This window comes from Gracilinanus agilis, chromosome 1, assembly GCF_016433145.1.
Source record: "Gracilinanus agilis isolate LMUSP501 chromosome 1, AgileGrace, whole genome shotgun sequence".
In the NCBI taxonomy this organism is placed as follows: domain Eukaryota; kingdom Metazoa; phylum Chordata; class Mammalia; order Didelphimorphia; family Didelphidae; genus Gracilinanus; species Gracilinanus agilis.
The window spans coordinates 706,021,628-706,038,180 of record NC_058130.1 but is presented as its reverse complement, the minus strand read 5'-3'; the positions used below and the strand labels follow the sequence as shown (position 1 = coordinate 706,038,180).

General features: G+C 44.4%; 1 protein-coding gene across 4 annotated transcripts in view; it reads right to left on the bottom strand.

Moving 5' to 3' along the window:
- Positions 1 to 16,553, bottom strand: part of PUF60 (poly(U) binding splicing factor 60) — a 34,252-nt gene that overhangs the window by 6,230 nt on the left and 11,469 nt on the right. For 2 of the 4 annotated variants that reach the window (XM_044669664.1, XM_044669688.1), the window contains exons 2-5: positions 10,455 to 10,523; positions 3,733 to 3,828; positions 2,593 to 2,682; positions 1,293 to 1,343 (exon numbers count right to left, since the gene is read on the bottom strand). In XM_044669664.1, coding sequence (XP_044525599.1) covers positions 1,293 to 1,343; positions 2,593 to 2,682; positions 3,733 to 3,828; positions 10,455 to 10,523 — 306 coding nt within the window. The remainder of the gene's footprint in view (positions 1 to 1,292; positions 1,344 to 2,592; positions 2,683 to 3,732; positions 3,829 to 10,454; positions 10,524 to 16,553) is intronic. The other 2 variants (XM_044669672.1, XM_044669681.1) reach the window with 2 other exon arrangements.

The window sequence follows — 16,553 nt, the reverse complement described above, 5'->3', positions numbered from 1 at the left end:
CCTTGCAAGCTCTCTATTTCCTCAGAGGGGAGACACCTTGAAGGTTGTAGCTCTACCTTCCTCCCTAAAGACAAGGACCCTCTCTATCAATTTGAGGTCTCTTTTCCACCTTAAAGCAGGGCCTTCCTGAAGGCAGGGGCCACATCTCCCTCAGCAGAGGTTGCCTGAGAGCTGGGTCAAGTTCTCTTATCAAAATGCAGTGAGGCCCTCTCTTATCACCATCAAAGCAAGGACAGTCTCTCCTTCTGGGCTCAGGAGCTCTGCAAGAGAGCATTAACACCAATCAAACCAGGGGGCTGTCCTTTCCCTACCAGACCGGGGACAATGTTCCCTCAGACCAGGTGGGCTCCCTAAGGGTAAGAGCCACAGAGCTCAAACTAGAGGCTCTTCCCCTTTGCACGTGACCAGGAGCTATTTCCTTCTTAGAATAGGGACATCCTGATGGTGAGGACTCTATTTCTCCTCTGTCTCTCTCTGAAGCTCCCCCCAGCCCAGGGCTTTGCCCCAATTTCATACTGAGGCTGGGGAGGGGTGGTGGTGGTGGTGGGGGGAATGGAGGAAAGAGGAAGGGTGATGGGAATGGCTGGTGGAAAAGCTGCCCTCCTTATATAAATTCTTATCTCCTAAGGGACAGGAAAGGCTTTCCACTTCTTGGGCAAACCCCAAAGAGGGGCTGCTCCTGGGTCCAGTGGTGGACTCCTCTGGTGGCTAGGCAACTCCCTGTTCATGACAACCCATGAATGGCAGCCCACAAAGCCCAAGGTCCATCCTCCAATAACTTTATCACTCCCTTACCTCCACCCACCTCCCCCAGCCCTGGGATCCTTATAGAATTCCCTCCCCTCCTCCCTCCCACCCAGGACTTAACATGATGCCATGGGGTCCCCCCTCTCTCACCAGAAGCCCAACCACGGCCCAAGAGACAGGCCAGCCGGGAGGGAGCGTAGTTGTGCAGGGAGCCTGCCCTCTGCGGCCCCAAGTGCGTGCGTGGCTGGCTGCTGCCCTCCCAGGCGGCTGCTGCCCCTCCGGAGTTACCTGGCCGGTTACTTTTAAGGCGGGCCCTCAGAACGGAGCATCCCTAGGGAAACGGCTGTCCCCCAATGTCCCGGGGGGGTGTGCTCCCAAACAGCTGGCCAGCTGCTGCCCGGGCCCGGCCCCGCCCGGCTCTCTGCTCGGCTCGTCCAGAGCTGGCGGGCTGGGGGAGCATGGTCCCCACCACGCGGGCCTCACTGCCCCCCTCTAGGCCCTGACTAAGGAAATGTGCCCCAGAAGAAGTGAGTATTTCTATTGACCGATTGCAAAGGTGAGAGAGGATCTCCAAAGCCCATTGTCACTGCTGCCATCTGAAAGACAGTAAAGACAGAGTTCAGTCTGTTGGAGCTGAGCATTCTCCCGCTATTGTCAACAACTCACGCAGACAGCGGCACGGAGACCCTGCCTGCTGGAAGGGCCTGCCTTCCTTCCCCTCACCGCCGACCGACCGACCGCCTGCACCGCCTGCCCCCTCGGGGCCTCCAGAGCCCCGGGCTGGCCGGGCCCAATGTGCCAATTCTCCAAGCCTGCCCAGCCAGGGCAGGAGGGAGGTAGGGAGCTGCAGTGGAGGGAGCAGTAGCCTCTCCCAGCAGGGAAGGGAGGGAGAGAGGGAGGAAGGGATGGATGGAGAAAGGGATGGAGAGAGGAAGGAGGCAGGGGCTCAAGGCACGATGGACCTCAGGCCATCACAGCCTTTGCCTCACCCCTGGCATTAGAAGGAGCCCCTCATACAGACATCACAGCCACCACACCAGCCACCGCAGAGCAGAGCAGATCTGCCTCTCCTAGGCATGTGTCTTGGCCCCACAATTCAAACTGGAAGTTCCCATCCCAGGGAGAAGGAAAACCTTTGGGGAGAGGCCAAGCCCAGACAACCCTACCCTGGGGGAGGGGGAGCGGGGTGCAGGCAGGCTGAGGGGCACAGCTAGATTACGGGACCTTTCAGCCCAAGGCTTGTGGACAATGAGAGCCACTAGACACACCACGTTGCCTGTGGGCCATGCAGACAGCCCAGGATAGGCAAAGGGGAGGGAAGGGAAGAGCAGTGAGCACTGAAGATGGGATGGCAGCAGATGGGGACAGAGAAAGGAGGCGAGTGGGAGCCCTGAGTGACGGAAAAGAACAAGGGTTCTATGGGCTCAAACAACACAGGGCAGAGCCAATGGGAAAAAGAAAAGGAGAACAAGGAGAAAGGAGGGTCAAAAGGAGAAAATACCAGGGAAGAGAAAGTCCATTGGACTGGGAAAAGTGGAGATGAATCAATCCCTGGGAAGGCTCAGGGATCTCTGGAGCCCCAGGAATCGAGGCTAAGCCAGTTTGTAAAACTACTCAGGAACCAGAAGGAAGGGGACAGGAGGAAGAGGAAGAGGAGGAGGCAGCAGCAGCTTCCCTTCCCAATCTGGGTGGTAGGGGCACTTTTCACAGCACACTTGGCATTTACTGGAGAAACAGCAGTGAGAGGCCTGGGGCCTGGGGGCCAGCCAGCTGCCATGGCTCCCTGGGACCTGGGATCCTAAGGGTAGGGAAGGGAGGTAAAGCACAAGAAGGACGGTATCTCACCTGGAGGTTGGTGAGCTGCTGCTGCTGGTGGGCGATGGTTTGCTTCACCAACACACTCTTGATGCTCTGCTCCATAGCGTACTTCTTGGCCTATCAGAGAAGCAAGATAGTATAGTTGTAACAGATCAGGGTCCAGGTGAGTGCACTTATATCCCTCCCCAGAATTGGACATGAAAATTCAGGTACCTGATAGCTAATAACTCAGGAGTGAAAGTAACACTAGTGAAAAGAGTTACCCAAAGGGTCTGGAATGGGAGGCCCCTTTTCCCAGTTGGATCTCATCCTGGTCTGCCTATATCCTAAAAGCAGGGTTTTTAACCTAGGGTCCATGAACTTTGGAGTTTTTTTTTTAATATGTTGATAGCTATATTTCAGCATAATAATTTTCCTTTAGTCCTATTTACTACATGCATTTAAAAAAGATTTTCTTGAAAAGGTTTTTTGCCAAAGGAGACAATCCATAACACAAAAAAAGGTTAAGAATTCCTTTTTTTAAAGCTTTTCTCCACACAATCTACACAAGATAAAATATAAGGGAACTGGGGCTATAGCAGTGATGACAAACCTTTTAGAGACCCAGTGCCCAATTGCACCCCTCAACACTGCAAATGAGCCCCTGCCTTATCCCAGACAGGGGAGGGAGGAAGTACTCCCATGGGGCTGCTGGGTAAAGGGAGGGTGATGTGAGTGTTGTCTTCAGGAACATGTGGAAAGGAGAAAGAGAGCAGCCCCCTTTCAGTACATATGCCACAGGTTTGCCAACACAGGGCTATATAATTCTAGGTATAGACACCAAAGCTGGAGAAGGTCTCTAGAAGACATCTCGTTCAACTCTCTCATTTGAGAAATAGTGGCCATACCTTCCAGTTTTGTGGACCAACACCAGCTCCTTCACAATTTGGCTGGGTAAGAGACCTAACATCTCAGCTCTTGTCAAGTCTCTACCAATCCAAAGCCCCCTGAGGTCTGACTTCTACCTAGTGCCTGTAGGAGCCTGAATAGCCAGCTCCTCAAGGAGGCCAAGAGTAAGGGAAAGGGATCAAAATTCAAAGCTGGCCTATACAATGGGCCTACAGGATTTTGTTAAGTTATACAAGGAACCATTTCTGGACCAGAGAAGGGAAGGAAAGGATTGCTCACCTTTTGGAGGGCCTCCTGCTGCTCAGGTGTGAGGGGTGGCAGCCCCAGCTTTGCTGCTGTGCTCTGCCCATTTTCCATTTTGATGGAATCTGTGCCCTGGGAGACACAAGAGCCATGATCAGCTGTTCCACACTCCTCATAGAGATGTACAAACTCTAAGGGTATCATTGTTGCTTATCCCTACTCCATCTCCACCCCCCAGGTAAGGAACCATATAGAACCCCACTCTACAAACTCCCAATCTCTCTCCATTTTTATCCCCTCAGTACAAATAATACAAAAAAGTTTTCTATTCGTGTAGACAGGTAGAGAGGTGATAACCCAATATATCTTTCTGGAGAATACCCTGATAAAGCCCTAAAACCAGAATCCTTAGGATCTAGACTTTAATTCTCTCCTCTCTTCCCTCCACTCCTAAGAACCATTCTCAAGGCCTCCTGCCTAGTTTTTATACACTCTCAGCTCATGCCACTCTCATACCATGCCCTCCCCCTGGTAGAACCATTCCATTGCAATAGAGCCCTATGAGTGTTATTATTATCCCTCTCACATTCTTACTCACAAACCTTAATTTCAATAAAGAGTAAGGCCTGAGCACCATTTCTTTTCTCTCCTCCAAGCACTAGGTCAGGTGGGATGAGACATAGAAAGGCAGGCTACTCAAATGCTGACCCTTTGCTCAGCTTCCCAATCCTAGGCAACTAAAAAAGGCTGTTTCAAGCATCATGAAGTCAGAGTAACTAACCCAGGGAGGACTAGGAAAAAAACCCCCATAGATCTGTATACCTTTACCCCTACTTTGAGATCCCAAATTACTAAAGTGGAAGTAAACTCAGTTTTGGGAAAGATAAGGCTGAAAATCCCTGCCCCCCCCCCCAATTTCCTGGCAGTGATTTAAAAAAAAAAAAAATAGCACAAACTCTATACAACCCCAGCAAAACTGTGTCTAGGATGGGTACAAAGTTATTGGAACCCACTAAAGTAATTTTATAGCCCTATATCTTAAAGCACACATGAAGGGGTAGAGTCCAATGGGAAGTTCGAGGCTCTGACTAAAACCCCGAAATCTTCCTTCCTAGCCACTTTCTTTTCTTTGAAAGAAGATCCCAGGCTTGGCCTAAGGCCAGGGAATCTGGGACCAAAGCTGAGGGGGGGGCTTTCCCTGCCTCTCTGACCCCCACACCAAGCTCCTTTTCTCTTTCCATTTGTTCTTGACCCAGAGCCTGCACACAAAGGCAAAGTGGGTAAAGGGAGAACAGATTGAGGGGTATAGCATTGAAACAAAGAATTTAAGAGCTAGGAAATAAAGGAGCCACATAGGACAAAGATTTTTGTGCTCTATGGCAACTAGCTTAGTTACCCTTTAGTCCACATCTCTCCCCATCACTCCCACCTCTGAGGCCTGAAATAGGGAGAGGCTGCTTAGGTTTGAAGGAAGAAGAATGATTGAGCTTACTTTGAGAAATCAAGAACAGATCTAGAAGGATGCATCCATCTCTCTTCCCCAATCTCTGAGGAGCCAAGAGAAGGAACCTATCTCCCTTGGGAAATGGAGCAAATAAACCTTGTTTCATGCTAGTATCTTCTCCTTTTCGTGAACTCTACAATCCAACCAAATTAGATTAATAGCTATTCCTAACACTCCAACTCTGATTACTTCTGTGCATCTGCATAGGATGTTCCCCCCTTACCTAGAATAAACTCTTCAGCATCTTTTTTTGTCTTCCTTTAAGGATCAGCTCAAGTGAGAACCTCCTTCAAAAGGCCTTCTCTATTCATGCCTGGATGTTAGTGGTCTGTCTCTACTCAAACTTTCTTGTATTGTATATGTTGTGTCTCTTTTCTGCTTCCTTCCCCTAATCTCCAGCATGAGCTCCTTGAGGGCTTATTCACAAGTATGGTCTCAGTTTTGTGTCTCTATATTCTGCTGAACTGGAAGGTTTAGAACTACCCTTTTACTCTCAGATTCAGCTCCCATAAGAATCTCTTTCCCTATCCTTACAGGCTCAAGTAAATGCAAAATTATCAAGCCCAAGGGAATAATAGGAAGCCCTCAAAGAACACAGGTTCACTGTTCAAAGGACATCCAGAGCCTCATTCTTGTTGATCTAATTCTCCAGATACCACCATTACGAGTTCTCCTCTCCTAGTGTTGACCCTGCTCTGGGAGCTCAGGGCAGATGCTGAGGGAAGAGGTCTCAATTTTAGTGGAATCTAGAGAATTGAATCCAAAAATATCTAGTCTGAACAATCTGCAATGTCCCTAAATGATGTCCTAGCCTAGGCTAGCCATTAAACTATTGAACAGTTCACATCATTACCCAAACACACATGTGTATTACATACACATATAGACGTGTGTATATGTAAATGTGATTCAACTTGATGAATTTTGTCTTCTATCCATTTTTCCTAGTTTGGCTGTCTGGAACAACTTGGGGTCCCTCACTTATCTTACATACCATAACTGAAGGCCATAATCTTTTCATCACCTTATCAACCAATCAACAAACATTTATTAAGTAACTAATAGAAGAGAGACACTGGGTTGAAGGATACAAATAGAAAAGGGAGACAATTTCTCTTCTCAAGGAGATTATATTCTACCAGAGGGATACTTAGTCATAGACAGACAGAGGGTAAATGCAAAATAAGAACCACTATGATGGGTGGGGCATTAACAACTGAGGGAAACACTTTGGATAGTGCCATGTAGGCTGAACCTTGAAGGAACTAGCAGTGCCTTAATCACAATTAAGGAAGGAAAACATCCCAGGTATAGGAAGCAGCTTATACAAAAGCATGGAGGTGTATAGGGAATGGTAAGCTGGCCAATTTGGCTGCAGTATAAAGTGCATGAGCAGTTTTAATACATAATCATCCTGGAAAGATAAGTTAGAGTCAAGCTGTAAAGGGCTTTAAAATGTCAAACAGAATTTGACTTTTATCCTCAGGGCAATTGGGAGCTACTGAAACTTCTTCAGAAGGGAAACATTAGTAATACCAAGTGAAGTCACAGTGACACACTACCCTAATGACTCCACCCAATCTGCCATTCTATACTATACCTATAGAAGTCAATACCCAGGTTTCACAGTTGTCTCCCTTCCCCAAGACTGACATTACTTGAAGAACACTGCCTAGCACAACCATCCCCCCCAAAGCCAGCTATCTCACTTCCTCTCACCTGGACAGCTGTTTCCTCTACTACTCCACTCTCACTCCAAACTATCTTTGATTTTCTCAGGAATATATACCAACCAGTCCAGATCCCTGGGCAAAGTGTGTACCATCACTATGTTTGCTAACTGAAAATATGTCTTCACTAAATATGTCTTCACCCCTGTATTTTCACCACACTGAGGGGAGAGAAGGAAGGGGAAAACCAAGTATGGGCCCTTAAGGAGCTCACAGTCTAACTAAAAAACAGGTCTCACTCAGAGGAACAATTAAAGAATAAAAGATAAAAGACAGAACATGATCAAGGGCCAGATGACAGAAGGCAGCCAAGAAATGCTCTAATCCTTCAAAGAAATGGTCCCTGTGAGCTGGAGTGGTCATGGAGAAAGATAGCCCTGAATCTTGAAGGATGATAGAAGAAATCAATATTAGAAGTTGTTTAGAGTTAGTCTGCTTAAAATATAGTTTAAAACCTTTAGATAGGAAAGACAATGACCAATCTGAGCTTAGGGCATGCAGGAGAGAGAGCTTTCATAGTCATTCACAGTGTGTAGGGCTCCCTAATTTCTCAGCTTTGAAAAAGAGAGCAGGGAGGAACAGTGGTCCAAAAAAGTAAGTACACTTGGATCTTAACAGGGACTTCAGGCCAGGGTTGGTACTTATGTGTCTGCCAGCCTTTTCTCCAGGGCTGTTTTGTAACCAGAAGAGAAAGAAAGCAAAGGGAGAGATAGGAAGGAAGCCAGGAAGGTGGGCCAGCCAACAGGCCACCTGGCTCTAATCAGACATACAAAAGAACAAAAGCTTATTTGCTACGACTTTGCCGAGTCCACTCAGACCAGAAAGGGGACCAGGAGGAAGAGCAAGCCAAAGGAACACATTGCAAGGCCCAAGAGAGTACTGAGGACAGCTCTGAAATGTTTTTGAGACCTGGATGGGAGAGAGCTCCCTTCTTAGGAAGGAATCCTCTCCTCTGCTTGAATTACTCCACTGATGATTCACTTTCCCTATGATTTCCTTATAAAAGATTTTATCCATGATCTCCCCCTAGGCATTCTGCTCTGGTGTTAAAAGTACTTGCCAAATTGGCCTCTTTATAACCCCTTCCTCCCTGTATTCCCAAAATGAATCTTTGTCCTGAACTCTGGAGCTAAGGAGAACAAGTCTAATCTTTCTCCCCTGTGCCATTCCTTCATACATTTGAATAAAATGATGGCATCCTCAAAAGTCCTTACGGCATCATTTCTAACTTTAAAAAGAGTAAATATGAAACTCCCTGATATGTTTAAAGAAGGCGCCCATCTGAGCCTAGATGTATTTTTCGTATTCCACTCCCAGTGGCATTTTCTTGTAATAGTAAAATAGAAATATAGGCCACCAATGCTTAATTAATTTCAATACTGGAGTTCTCCTTTGCACCTCAGGATAGACACCCTCCCCAGTATACATAAGGATAGCTGGATGGCAGGCAGAGTACCTAGAGGACATGTGTTGCAGATCTAACCTTATTGCAGTGACCATCAAGTTACTAATAAGTGGCAAAGGAGTAAGGCATGTTTTACAGATACAAAGGGCATGAATAAAGGCCCAGAGCAGGAAAGGGGAGGGCATAGGCTCCTGAAGATAGTGAGTTGGAGCCCATCAACTATCCTTCAAGTGAAAATATAGATAGTGACATAAGCTCCCACTACCCCTTGTCAATGCTAATCCTGGGACCTGAGAGGAAACTAGAAAATTCCCAGGCTACACAATCATAAACCTTCAGGCTAGAACAAGAGCTGCTGAAAAGAAACCTTGATGAGCAGTCCAGGGTACATATAGTGGGAATGCCCAGGTTATGTATCCAACTGTGTACATCCAGACCAGCCATTATCTATTTCCACACACTACTTCTTCTTGCACCTTCAACTATGGGTGATACCTTTCACAGGCAGAAAATGTTTTGGAGCATCTTCAACAAACAAAAATGCAACCTGGTACATTCCTTTTTCCAGGTGGTAAAAATATGGCTGTGGTCCTGTACCCTTGGGACCAACCTAGGCCCCTGACAGATTGCATTGTCATTCAGCCTAGCCCCTTGCCATTCTCCAAAGTCAGTTCTGCCTCTCTTTCCCTTTCAATCTCATCTCTCCTCTCCTTCACCTGCCTCTTTCCCTTAGTTGTTCCTCACCACCAGACAAAGCCCCAGGCCTGACGCAAAAAAAGACCCTTATAGTTAGATGGAGGCTATAGGATAGGGGCCATTCACCATGGTAACCAGTAGCCAAACCACATAGGGCTGGGGGATTGAAATGCTTCAATTCATCCTTTGTCTTGGGAAACAAAAGGCCCTTCTCCATTCAGCCAATAGACAGAGTGCTTCAGAGGAGGTCAGAAGAGTGATGAGGCAGACTGACATTCCCTGCTGCGGTTCCCTCCCCCATCAGGCAGAAAACTGGTATCTCTCAACTACAAAGTTTAGGCCTACAGTAAAACTTCCCTTTGCATCTTCCTTTCTCCTTTCCCCACACCCTCTGAACGAAGGGTCCAGTTCCATGTACTGGTTGGCTTTCTTTGCAACCCACCTCCCAGATGGCCCTATAAAACAACACTTGGCCTAAAATTCCTTCTAAGGGGCAAACCTCAGAGACCCCTCTAGCCAAGCATTTCCCTTTCTCCTCTCCCTTTGAGTTGCCCAAGAGTTTCCTGAAAGGACTCCAAAGTGGCACCAGGACTAAGAAAGACACAGGGGCACTGGCTTCTCCATTGCAGGGCAATAATTAAATAAGTGCCATTTGCATGCTTGTGGGAATGGACAGACTCAGGGTCTCAGGAAATCAATAACAAATGCAAGAAATTCTCTAACATAAAAATGAACAAAAAAGGGCAAAGTTCCAATCTCCCTGACTCCCAAAATGGAGCCACAAAGAAAGGAATTTAGAGTGTCCAGCAATTTGGAGGAGTGTGCATGTATATAATAGCTTTCATAGATGAGGAGTGTGACATTCTAGAAGTCTGACCAATCAGAGCTGGCCTTCAGAAGATTAATCTTATGCAGGCCTGATTAGGGAGAGAATCCGTGGACAGGTAACTGAGGAGGTACACTAGCTCAAGTTAAAGAGTAGGGAAGAGAAATAGAGACTAGAGTCCTGGAGCTCAGAAGAGGGTGGAGAAGCCAGAATTAAGAACAGTCCAGAACTGCAGGAAGGACAGAAATTGGAAGCCAGGGAATTTGATTCCTTATATTAGGAGATTTCTTGAATGTAACAAGTTCTAAAAAAGAGGTTTCCTGAAAAGGCTTCAGGTCTTAAGGACCAGGCAGCAGAAATGAATCTGTGGAGGCATTTCATTTGTCTCACTGAACAAATACAACTTTACAGTCTAAATAATGGAATCCCAATGGTCTCTGGCTGCAATGATCACTAAGAAAACAGCCATTCTTCTGCACTGCATGAGGAGGCCTTCCTGTCCTACTCTGCCCTGGGTTGGAGGAGGAAAGGTCTCCAAGCATACTCCAGTGATAAATTTGTGCTCCGAGTTGAGAGAGAATATGGTAAAGGCAATACCTGTGGAGCTTTCCACTTGTCTCCCGCTGCCGATGGCTCGGGCCCCCCTCCTTGCTGGCCATTCACCTGCTGCAGGCAGGAACGAGATGTTGTGATAGGCAGGCACTCAATCACTGTTCACAGAGCCCAGGCACCCAGAGCCGCCACCACCACCACAACCACCACCCCTCCCCCACCCCAGGGAGAGGAAGACCATATCCCAACCCAGCCCCCACCTTATAGGATTCATGTGACACCCCCCATCCCCCATAATAGCCACTGTAAAAACAAGCACAGCCCAAGCACAGGCAGATAAAGGGGTTTAAAAGGTACTAAGTCATGAAGAGCTTCAGCCTACCCAATCAAAATGACCCTCTTCACTGCCCTGGCCATTAAGACCACAGACCTCCCTGATATCAGTATCTTTTGTGGGGTCTGAACTCATCCTAGTAGATGCTGTCTATTTCTCCCTGCCTTGCTCCCCTGTCCCTCAATACTGAGTTATTATTCTCCCCCAGTGGGTGCTTCATCCTGAGAGAGCTGGAGGGGGAGGAGGTTCCCTCTTTACCCTTAAGGCTGAGGTACCACAACTTTATACATTGGATAATTAATATTCACAACATTATCACCTAAAGGATTTCCCCCTGCCCCATTTACCTGAGAGATACTATCCCAGATAGCCTCTGGCTCCTGGTCCCAACTATTTTAGTCTTAGAGCTAAGGAATCCAACAGTATCCCTCTGTTCATTGTCCAGGAACAGAAACAGAAGAGTATCCCCCAAACCTTCTTCTGGAAAATTCCATGACCATCATGGCTTCAATTATCAAATGACTTCCAAATTAATATTTCTAAACCTGGTCTTTCCCTGGAGCACCAATTCAAAATTTCTAGCTTAGCTGTCTAGCTAGCAACTCAAATTCAACACATCTACGGCTGTTCACTGTTCCCTCAAAGCATGGAGGTAGGTGGAAGGGGGCTTGAGGGGGGCCAGACAGCTAGTTGGTTCTGTGAAAACCAGGTCTGGAGACGGGAAGTCTTGGTCTCAGACATTTCCTAATTGCGTGAACCTGGGCAAGTTACTTAACCTCCACTGACTAATCCTTACCACTCTTCTGCCTTAGAACCAATATATACTATTGATGATTCCAAGATGGAAGGGAAGGGTTTAAAAAAACCACAACTTACCCTGCAAATCACTGATCTATTCCACCTGCTCTAAACCTCAGAGTTACCTTAGGCTCTCTCTTTTTCCTCTATCCCAGTGGGCAAGTCTGTTGATTCACCCCATCTTTCCCCCTTACTTAAGTCCAGGTCTCTCATTGACCTCAGAGGTTGTTAATAAGGAAAGTACTTTATAAATATTATATAAAAGTGGAGGGGGCAGCTGGGTAGCTCAGTGGATTGAGAGCCAGGCCTAGAGACAGGAGGTCCTAGGTTCAAATCTGGCCTCAGACACTTCCTAGCTGTGTGACTCTGGGCAAGTCACTTAACCCCCATTGCCTAGCCCTTATCACTCTTCTGCCTTGAAACCAATACATAGTATTGATTCTAAGAGGGAAGGGAAAAGTTTAAAAAAAAAAAGAAAGAAAGAAAGAAAGAAGTGTGAAATGTCTCTGGGCCTCTCCCCCAACTTCAGTCTATCCTATACATTGCTACCCAAGTAATTTTTCTTAAATACAAAGTTGATTTTCTAACTCCCCTAATCAAGTAATTCCAATGGCTCCCTGTATTTCTCTTTTGATTTTAAAGTCTTGGCATCCACTTCTCTTTCTAGTTGCAATGAGCATTATCTCCAAATTGTCACCCCCATCCCCTTCTATTTGCCTCAACAACACACACTTTACAATCCAGCCAAACTGGCTTCTGTATTTCTTACTCAAGTCACTTTCCTTCTGTCTGTATCTTTGCACAAGTCACCCTGGATGACTAGAATATACTTCCTTCTTACCTCAGTTCTGCTAAGTGCCCTGATAGTGTCCTCCCTTCCAAACTACCTTGGATTTGTCTGTATGTGTGTAGGTATAAAACTTTCTATTTAGCTGAACTTGTCTCCATCATTGGGATGTAAGATTACTGTAGGTAGGAATTACTGAATTTTTTGTACCTGAATTTCCAGTATCTAACTAGCACAATAAGTAGTCTTCCAGCCTCCAGTGAAGGAAACCCACTACACCATCCTATTGGCCTAGTCTACTTTTCCTAATCTCTTATTTAACTTTTTCTTCAGTCAAATCTAAATCCTCCCAGCAAATCTTGCTTGCTCATCCTAGTTCTTGCCTCTAGGGCCAAGTTGGACAAGTCCAGCCCTTCTATCCCATCATGAACGTCTTCCAGAGAAGTGCTTATTGTGAAAAAACATCTCATCTATCCTGCACTCACCTATACAGCTTGACTCAATCCAGCTCTGTGATTTTACATTTGTACATGTTAAATGCCACCTGATACATTTGACACATTGTTATTCCAAGATATGTCAATAGTTTCCTACTGATACAAAACAAAGCATAACTTTTGGTCTGGACATTCAAGAGTCTCAATAATTGGTGTCCAACCTACCTTTCCAGTCTTACCTCAAACTGCTGACCTTCATTTACTCCCTTTTGCTGCCAAACTGGACTATTTTCTATTTCCCATTCTAATTCTGCCTTCTTGTATTCTGTGCCTTTGCTATTACTGCTTTTCATGCCTGAAATAGAACCCCCTCCAAATTCTGCTGTTGAAATCTTTTCCTTCCTTTAAGATTCAATTGCTACCTAGGATTATGAAACCTTCCCTAGCACCTCCCTTCCCACTAAGGTGAATCGGTGGTGCCTCCTCAAATTTCTCATAGTATCCTGTCTTGATCTTAACTTTGTCCTAAACACATTCCTCCTTGTTTCACAGTTATTTGTACAGATCTACTTTCTCCTCTTTATTTTTTTCTTTGAAAACACACCTTCTGTCTTAGAATTAATACTATGTATTGGTACTGAGGCTAGATCTGAACAGAGGACCTCCCATTTCTAGGTCTGGCTCTCAATCCACTGAACTACTCAGCTGCCGCCCCCCCCGCCCCCAGTATTTTTTGCCAAGAAAAACCTATGGCTATCTTGGGAAGGGAGCCCAAATTCAGGACAGGAAACTAACAAAGTCACCTCCATCTGTCTGGGTCCTCTCTCACTCCTTAACATTATATCTGGGAATACAGCAGAGGAAGCACTGGGAGTAAGGAATTCAATGTCCAGCCTACTGTTTTTTTAAGTCATGTAAAAAAGATGGAAGAGCAAAAACCTGAAAATGAATACAAAGAGTGAAGCAGTAGTACAATGTCAAAAGCACTTTAAAAAGCTCAAAATGAACAACTTCTGGTAAAGAACACTAAGGACAACCAAAGAGGCTTCTAAAGATGTGCCAAAGCAAAAGGAAGAAAGCTCAAGAGACACTATCTTGCTGCTGACCAGGGTATATGGAATAAGACAGGAAAGAAAGTAAAACTACTTTCTCTTTTTTACTCTACAAAGAAGAACTTACTTTCAGATTGGGAAGCACAACTCAGATGACCTTGCCTGGCCAAACAACATCCCAAAGCATGGAACAAACAGAGGTAATTACAGAATCTCTATCAATAATCTTCTCCAAATCAAGAAAAAGAACCCACAGAACTGGAGGAAGGTATTAATACTGGTACAAATTTCAAAAGGAAGAAAGCAAGCAGATTTTTTTCAAACTGTAGTCCTGTAACTTTGACTCAGATTCCAGAATCAATTATTTTTTAAATGGTATGGTGGCCATCAATTGGGGATTGGCTGAACAAGTTGTGGTATATGGTTGTAATGGAATACTATTTTGCCAGAAGAAATGACTGAACAGGATAAGTTCAGAAAAACCTCAAGACTTATAGAATTGATGCAAAATGAAATGAGCAAAAGCAGGAGAACACTATACATACACTAACAGAAATGCTGTATGATGGATCAACTGTGAAGCACTAAACTATTATCAGTAACACAAAGATCTAAGACAACCCCAAGGAACTCATAAGAAAAAAAGGCTATCCACAGCCAAAGAAGGAAATGTTGGAGTCTGATTGCAAATCAAAAGTAAAATCTTTCACTTTATTTCCTTCAAGATTTTTATTAGATGTGTGATATGGTCTTCTCTCACAGTATGGGGAATATGGAAATACATATTGCATGAAAGCACTGGTACAGCCTACAATAAGCCTATTTACTACCTTGGGAAAGAAGAAGGGAGGGAGAGAATCTGAATAGCAAAATGCCAGAAAACAATTACAAATATTTTTTAAATTTAAAAAATGGTTTGTTAAATGGTAAAATCACTAGAGCCAGCATGGATTCATAAAGAAGTTATAATAGACTAACTTCATTTCCCTATTCGACAGAATTCCTTGACTAGTAGATTTGGGAAATTTGAGAGACAAACCATATAAACAGATGATGAGATATGAGCTGTTTGTGGTTTTCAGACTTTACAAATTCTACAAGTGTGAGGACTCTTTAAATGTATAAAAAGTTTAAAGAAGCCTCCATATAACTGTAACTGTTATAAACTATGACAAGAAGATAAATGAAATGAAGGACAATTTTAAATAAATTTGGATGTTATCAAACCTACAGCACTCACACACCAAGAACATGACTTTGTTGGTATGGAAACACCATCAATGTAAACACTGTCTACATTTTCTGTAATTTACTAGATAAATCTCAAGAGAGCTAAAGTCCTAGAATTAAAATTAAAACCTGATTACGGTCATCCCTAGTCTCAAAGGTTGGACTTGATTTTAGTCATCTAAAGAAGTGTGTTTGCTCATCTATGAAAATTTATATATGGATACCCAAACTCTTTCAGTAACTCTGTGGTCCCTAGGAATCTGACTGGATATCACCGGGACATATGATAGTAGCTAGACACTGGCTGACTTGACTGACCCAAAGGGTACTGAATAATGACATTCTGGAGGAAGGTATCTAGAATGATGACAACCATGAAACTAGGCAGATTACCTAAATATGTTGGATGGAAGGATAAGGATTCGGTAAGATCTTGGCTGGCTAAAAGGATTGATCAAATCGAATCAAATAAAATTTCAAGGGGAATCCTAATAGAAAAATTTAACTATGCAAGTACAATATGGTGAAAGATGAGGCAAGACAACAGTTCATGAGAAAAAGATCTTCCCTGCTCCCAACACCAAAAAGAAGTTCAATATGGTTTCATATAGGACATAGTATTCAAAAAAAGGCAACAACTTTAAGCCTGTTAAAAGAAGCAACTGGTCTAGAATACAGGAATGGAAAGCTCCACTGTACTCTGCTCTAGCAAAACTATATACGAATTACTGTTTAGTTCTGAGTATCACATTTTAGGATGGAGGTTCCATAGATGGTACATATTTTAAGAAAGTGACAAGGATGATGATGGGATTCTAAACAAAGTAATAGAAAGTTCAGTAGAAGGCATAAGGGATGATTGGCCTAGAGAAGACTTAAGTGGAATATAATGACTATCTTCAAACACTTGAAGTTCGATGGAGTGCAAAATGAGTTAGTTGTTTTACTAGGTTCCAGAGAGCAGAATTAGAAAGAATGGTTGGGATTAGTGAAAAGACAAAAAAATTTGGCAAGATATAAAGATAAACTTCTAAACAAAATAAATCTTTATAAAAAAAAAAACAACAAACCTTACCTTCCACATATGTATTGATTCTAAGGCAGAAGAGTGGTTAAAGGATAGGCAATGGAGGTTAAGTGACTTACCCAGGGTCACACAGCTAGGACCTGTCAGAGGCCAGATTTGAACCTAGGATCTCCCTTCTCTAGGCCTGGTTCTCTATCCACTGAGCTATCCAGCTACCCAAAATAATTCCCTTTTTGATAAAAAGTGCTGGGAAAACTGGAAAGCAATCTAGAAAAAATTAGATTTAGTCTCATATCTTATGCCATATTTTACAATATATAATGAATTGATCAACACAGACTTACCTTTCAAGATCACATTAAAAAAAAATTAGGACAAATCTGGCCTCCGACACTTCCCAGCTGTGTGACCCTGGGCAAGTCACTTGACCCCCATTGCCTATCCTTACCACTCTTCTGTCTTAGAGCCAATACACAGTA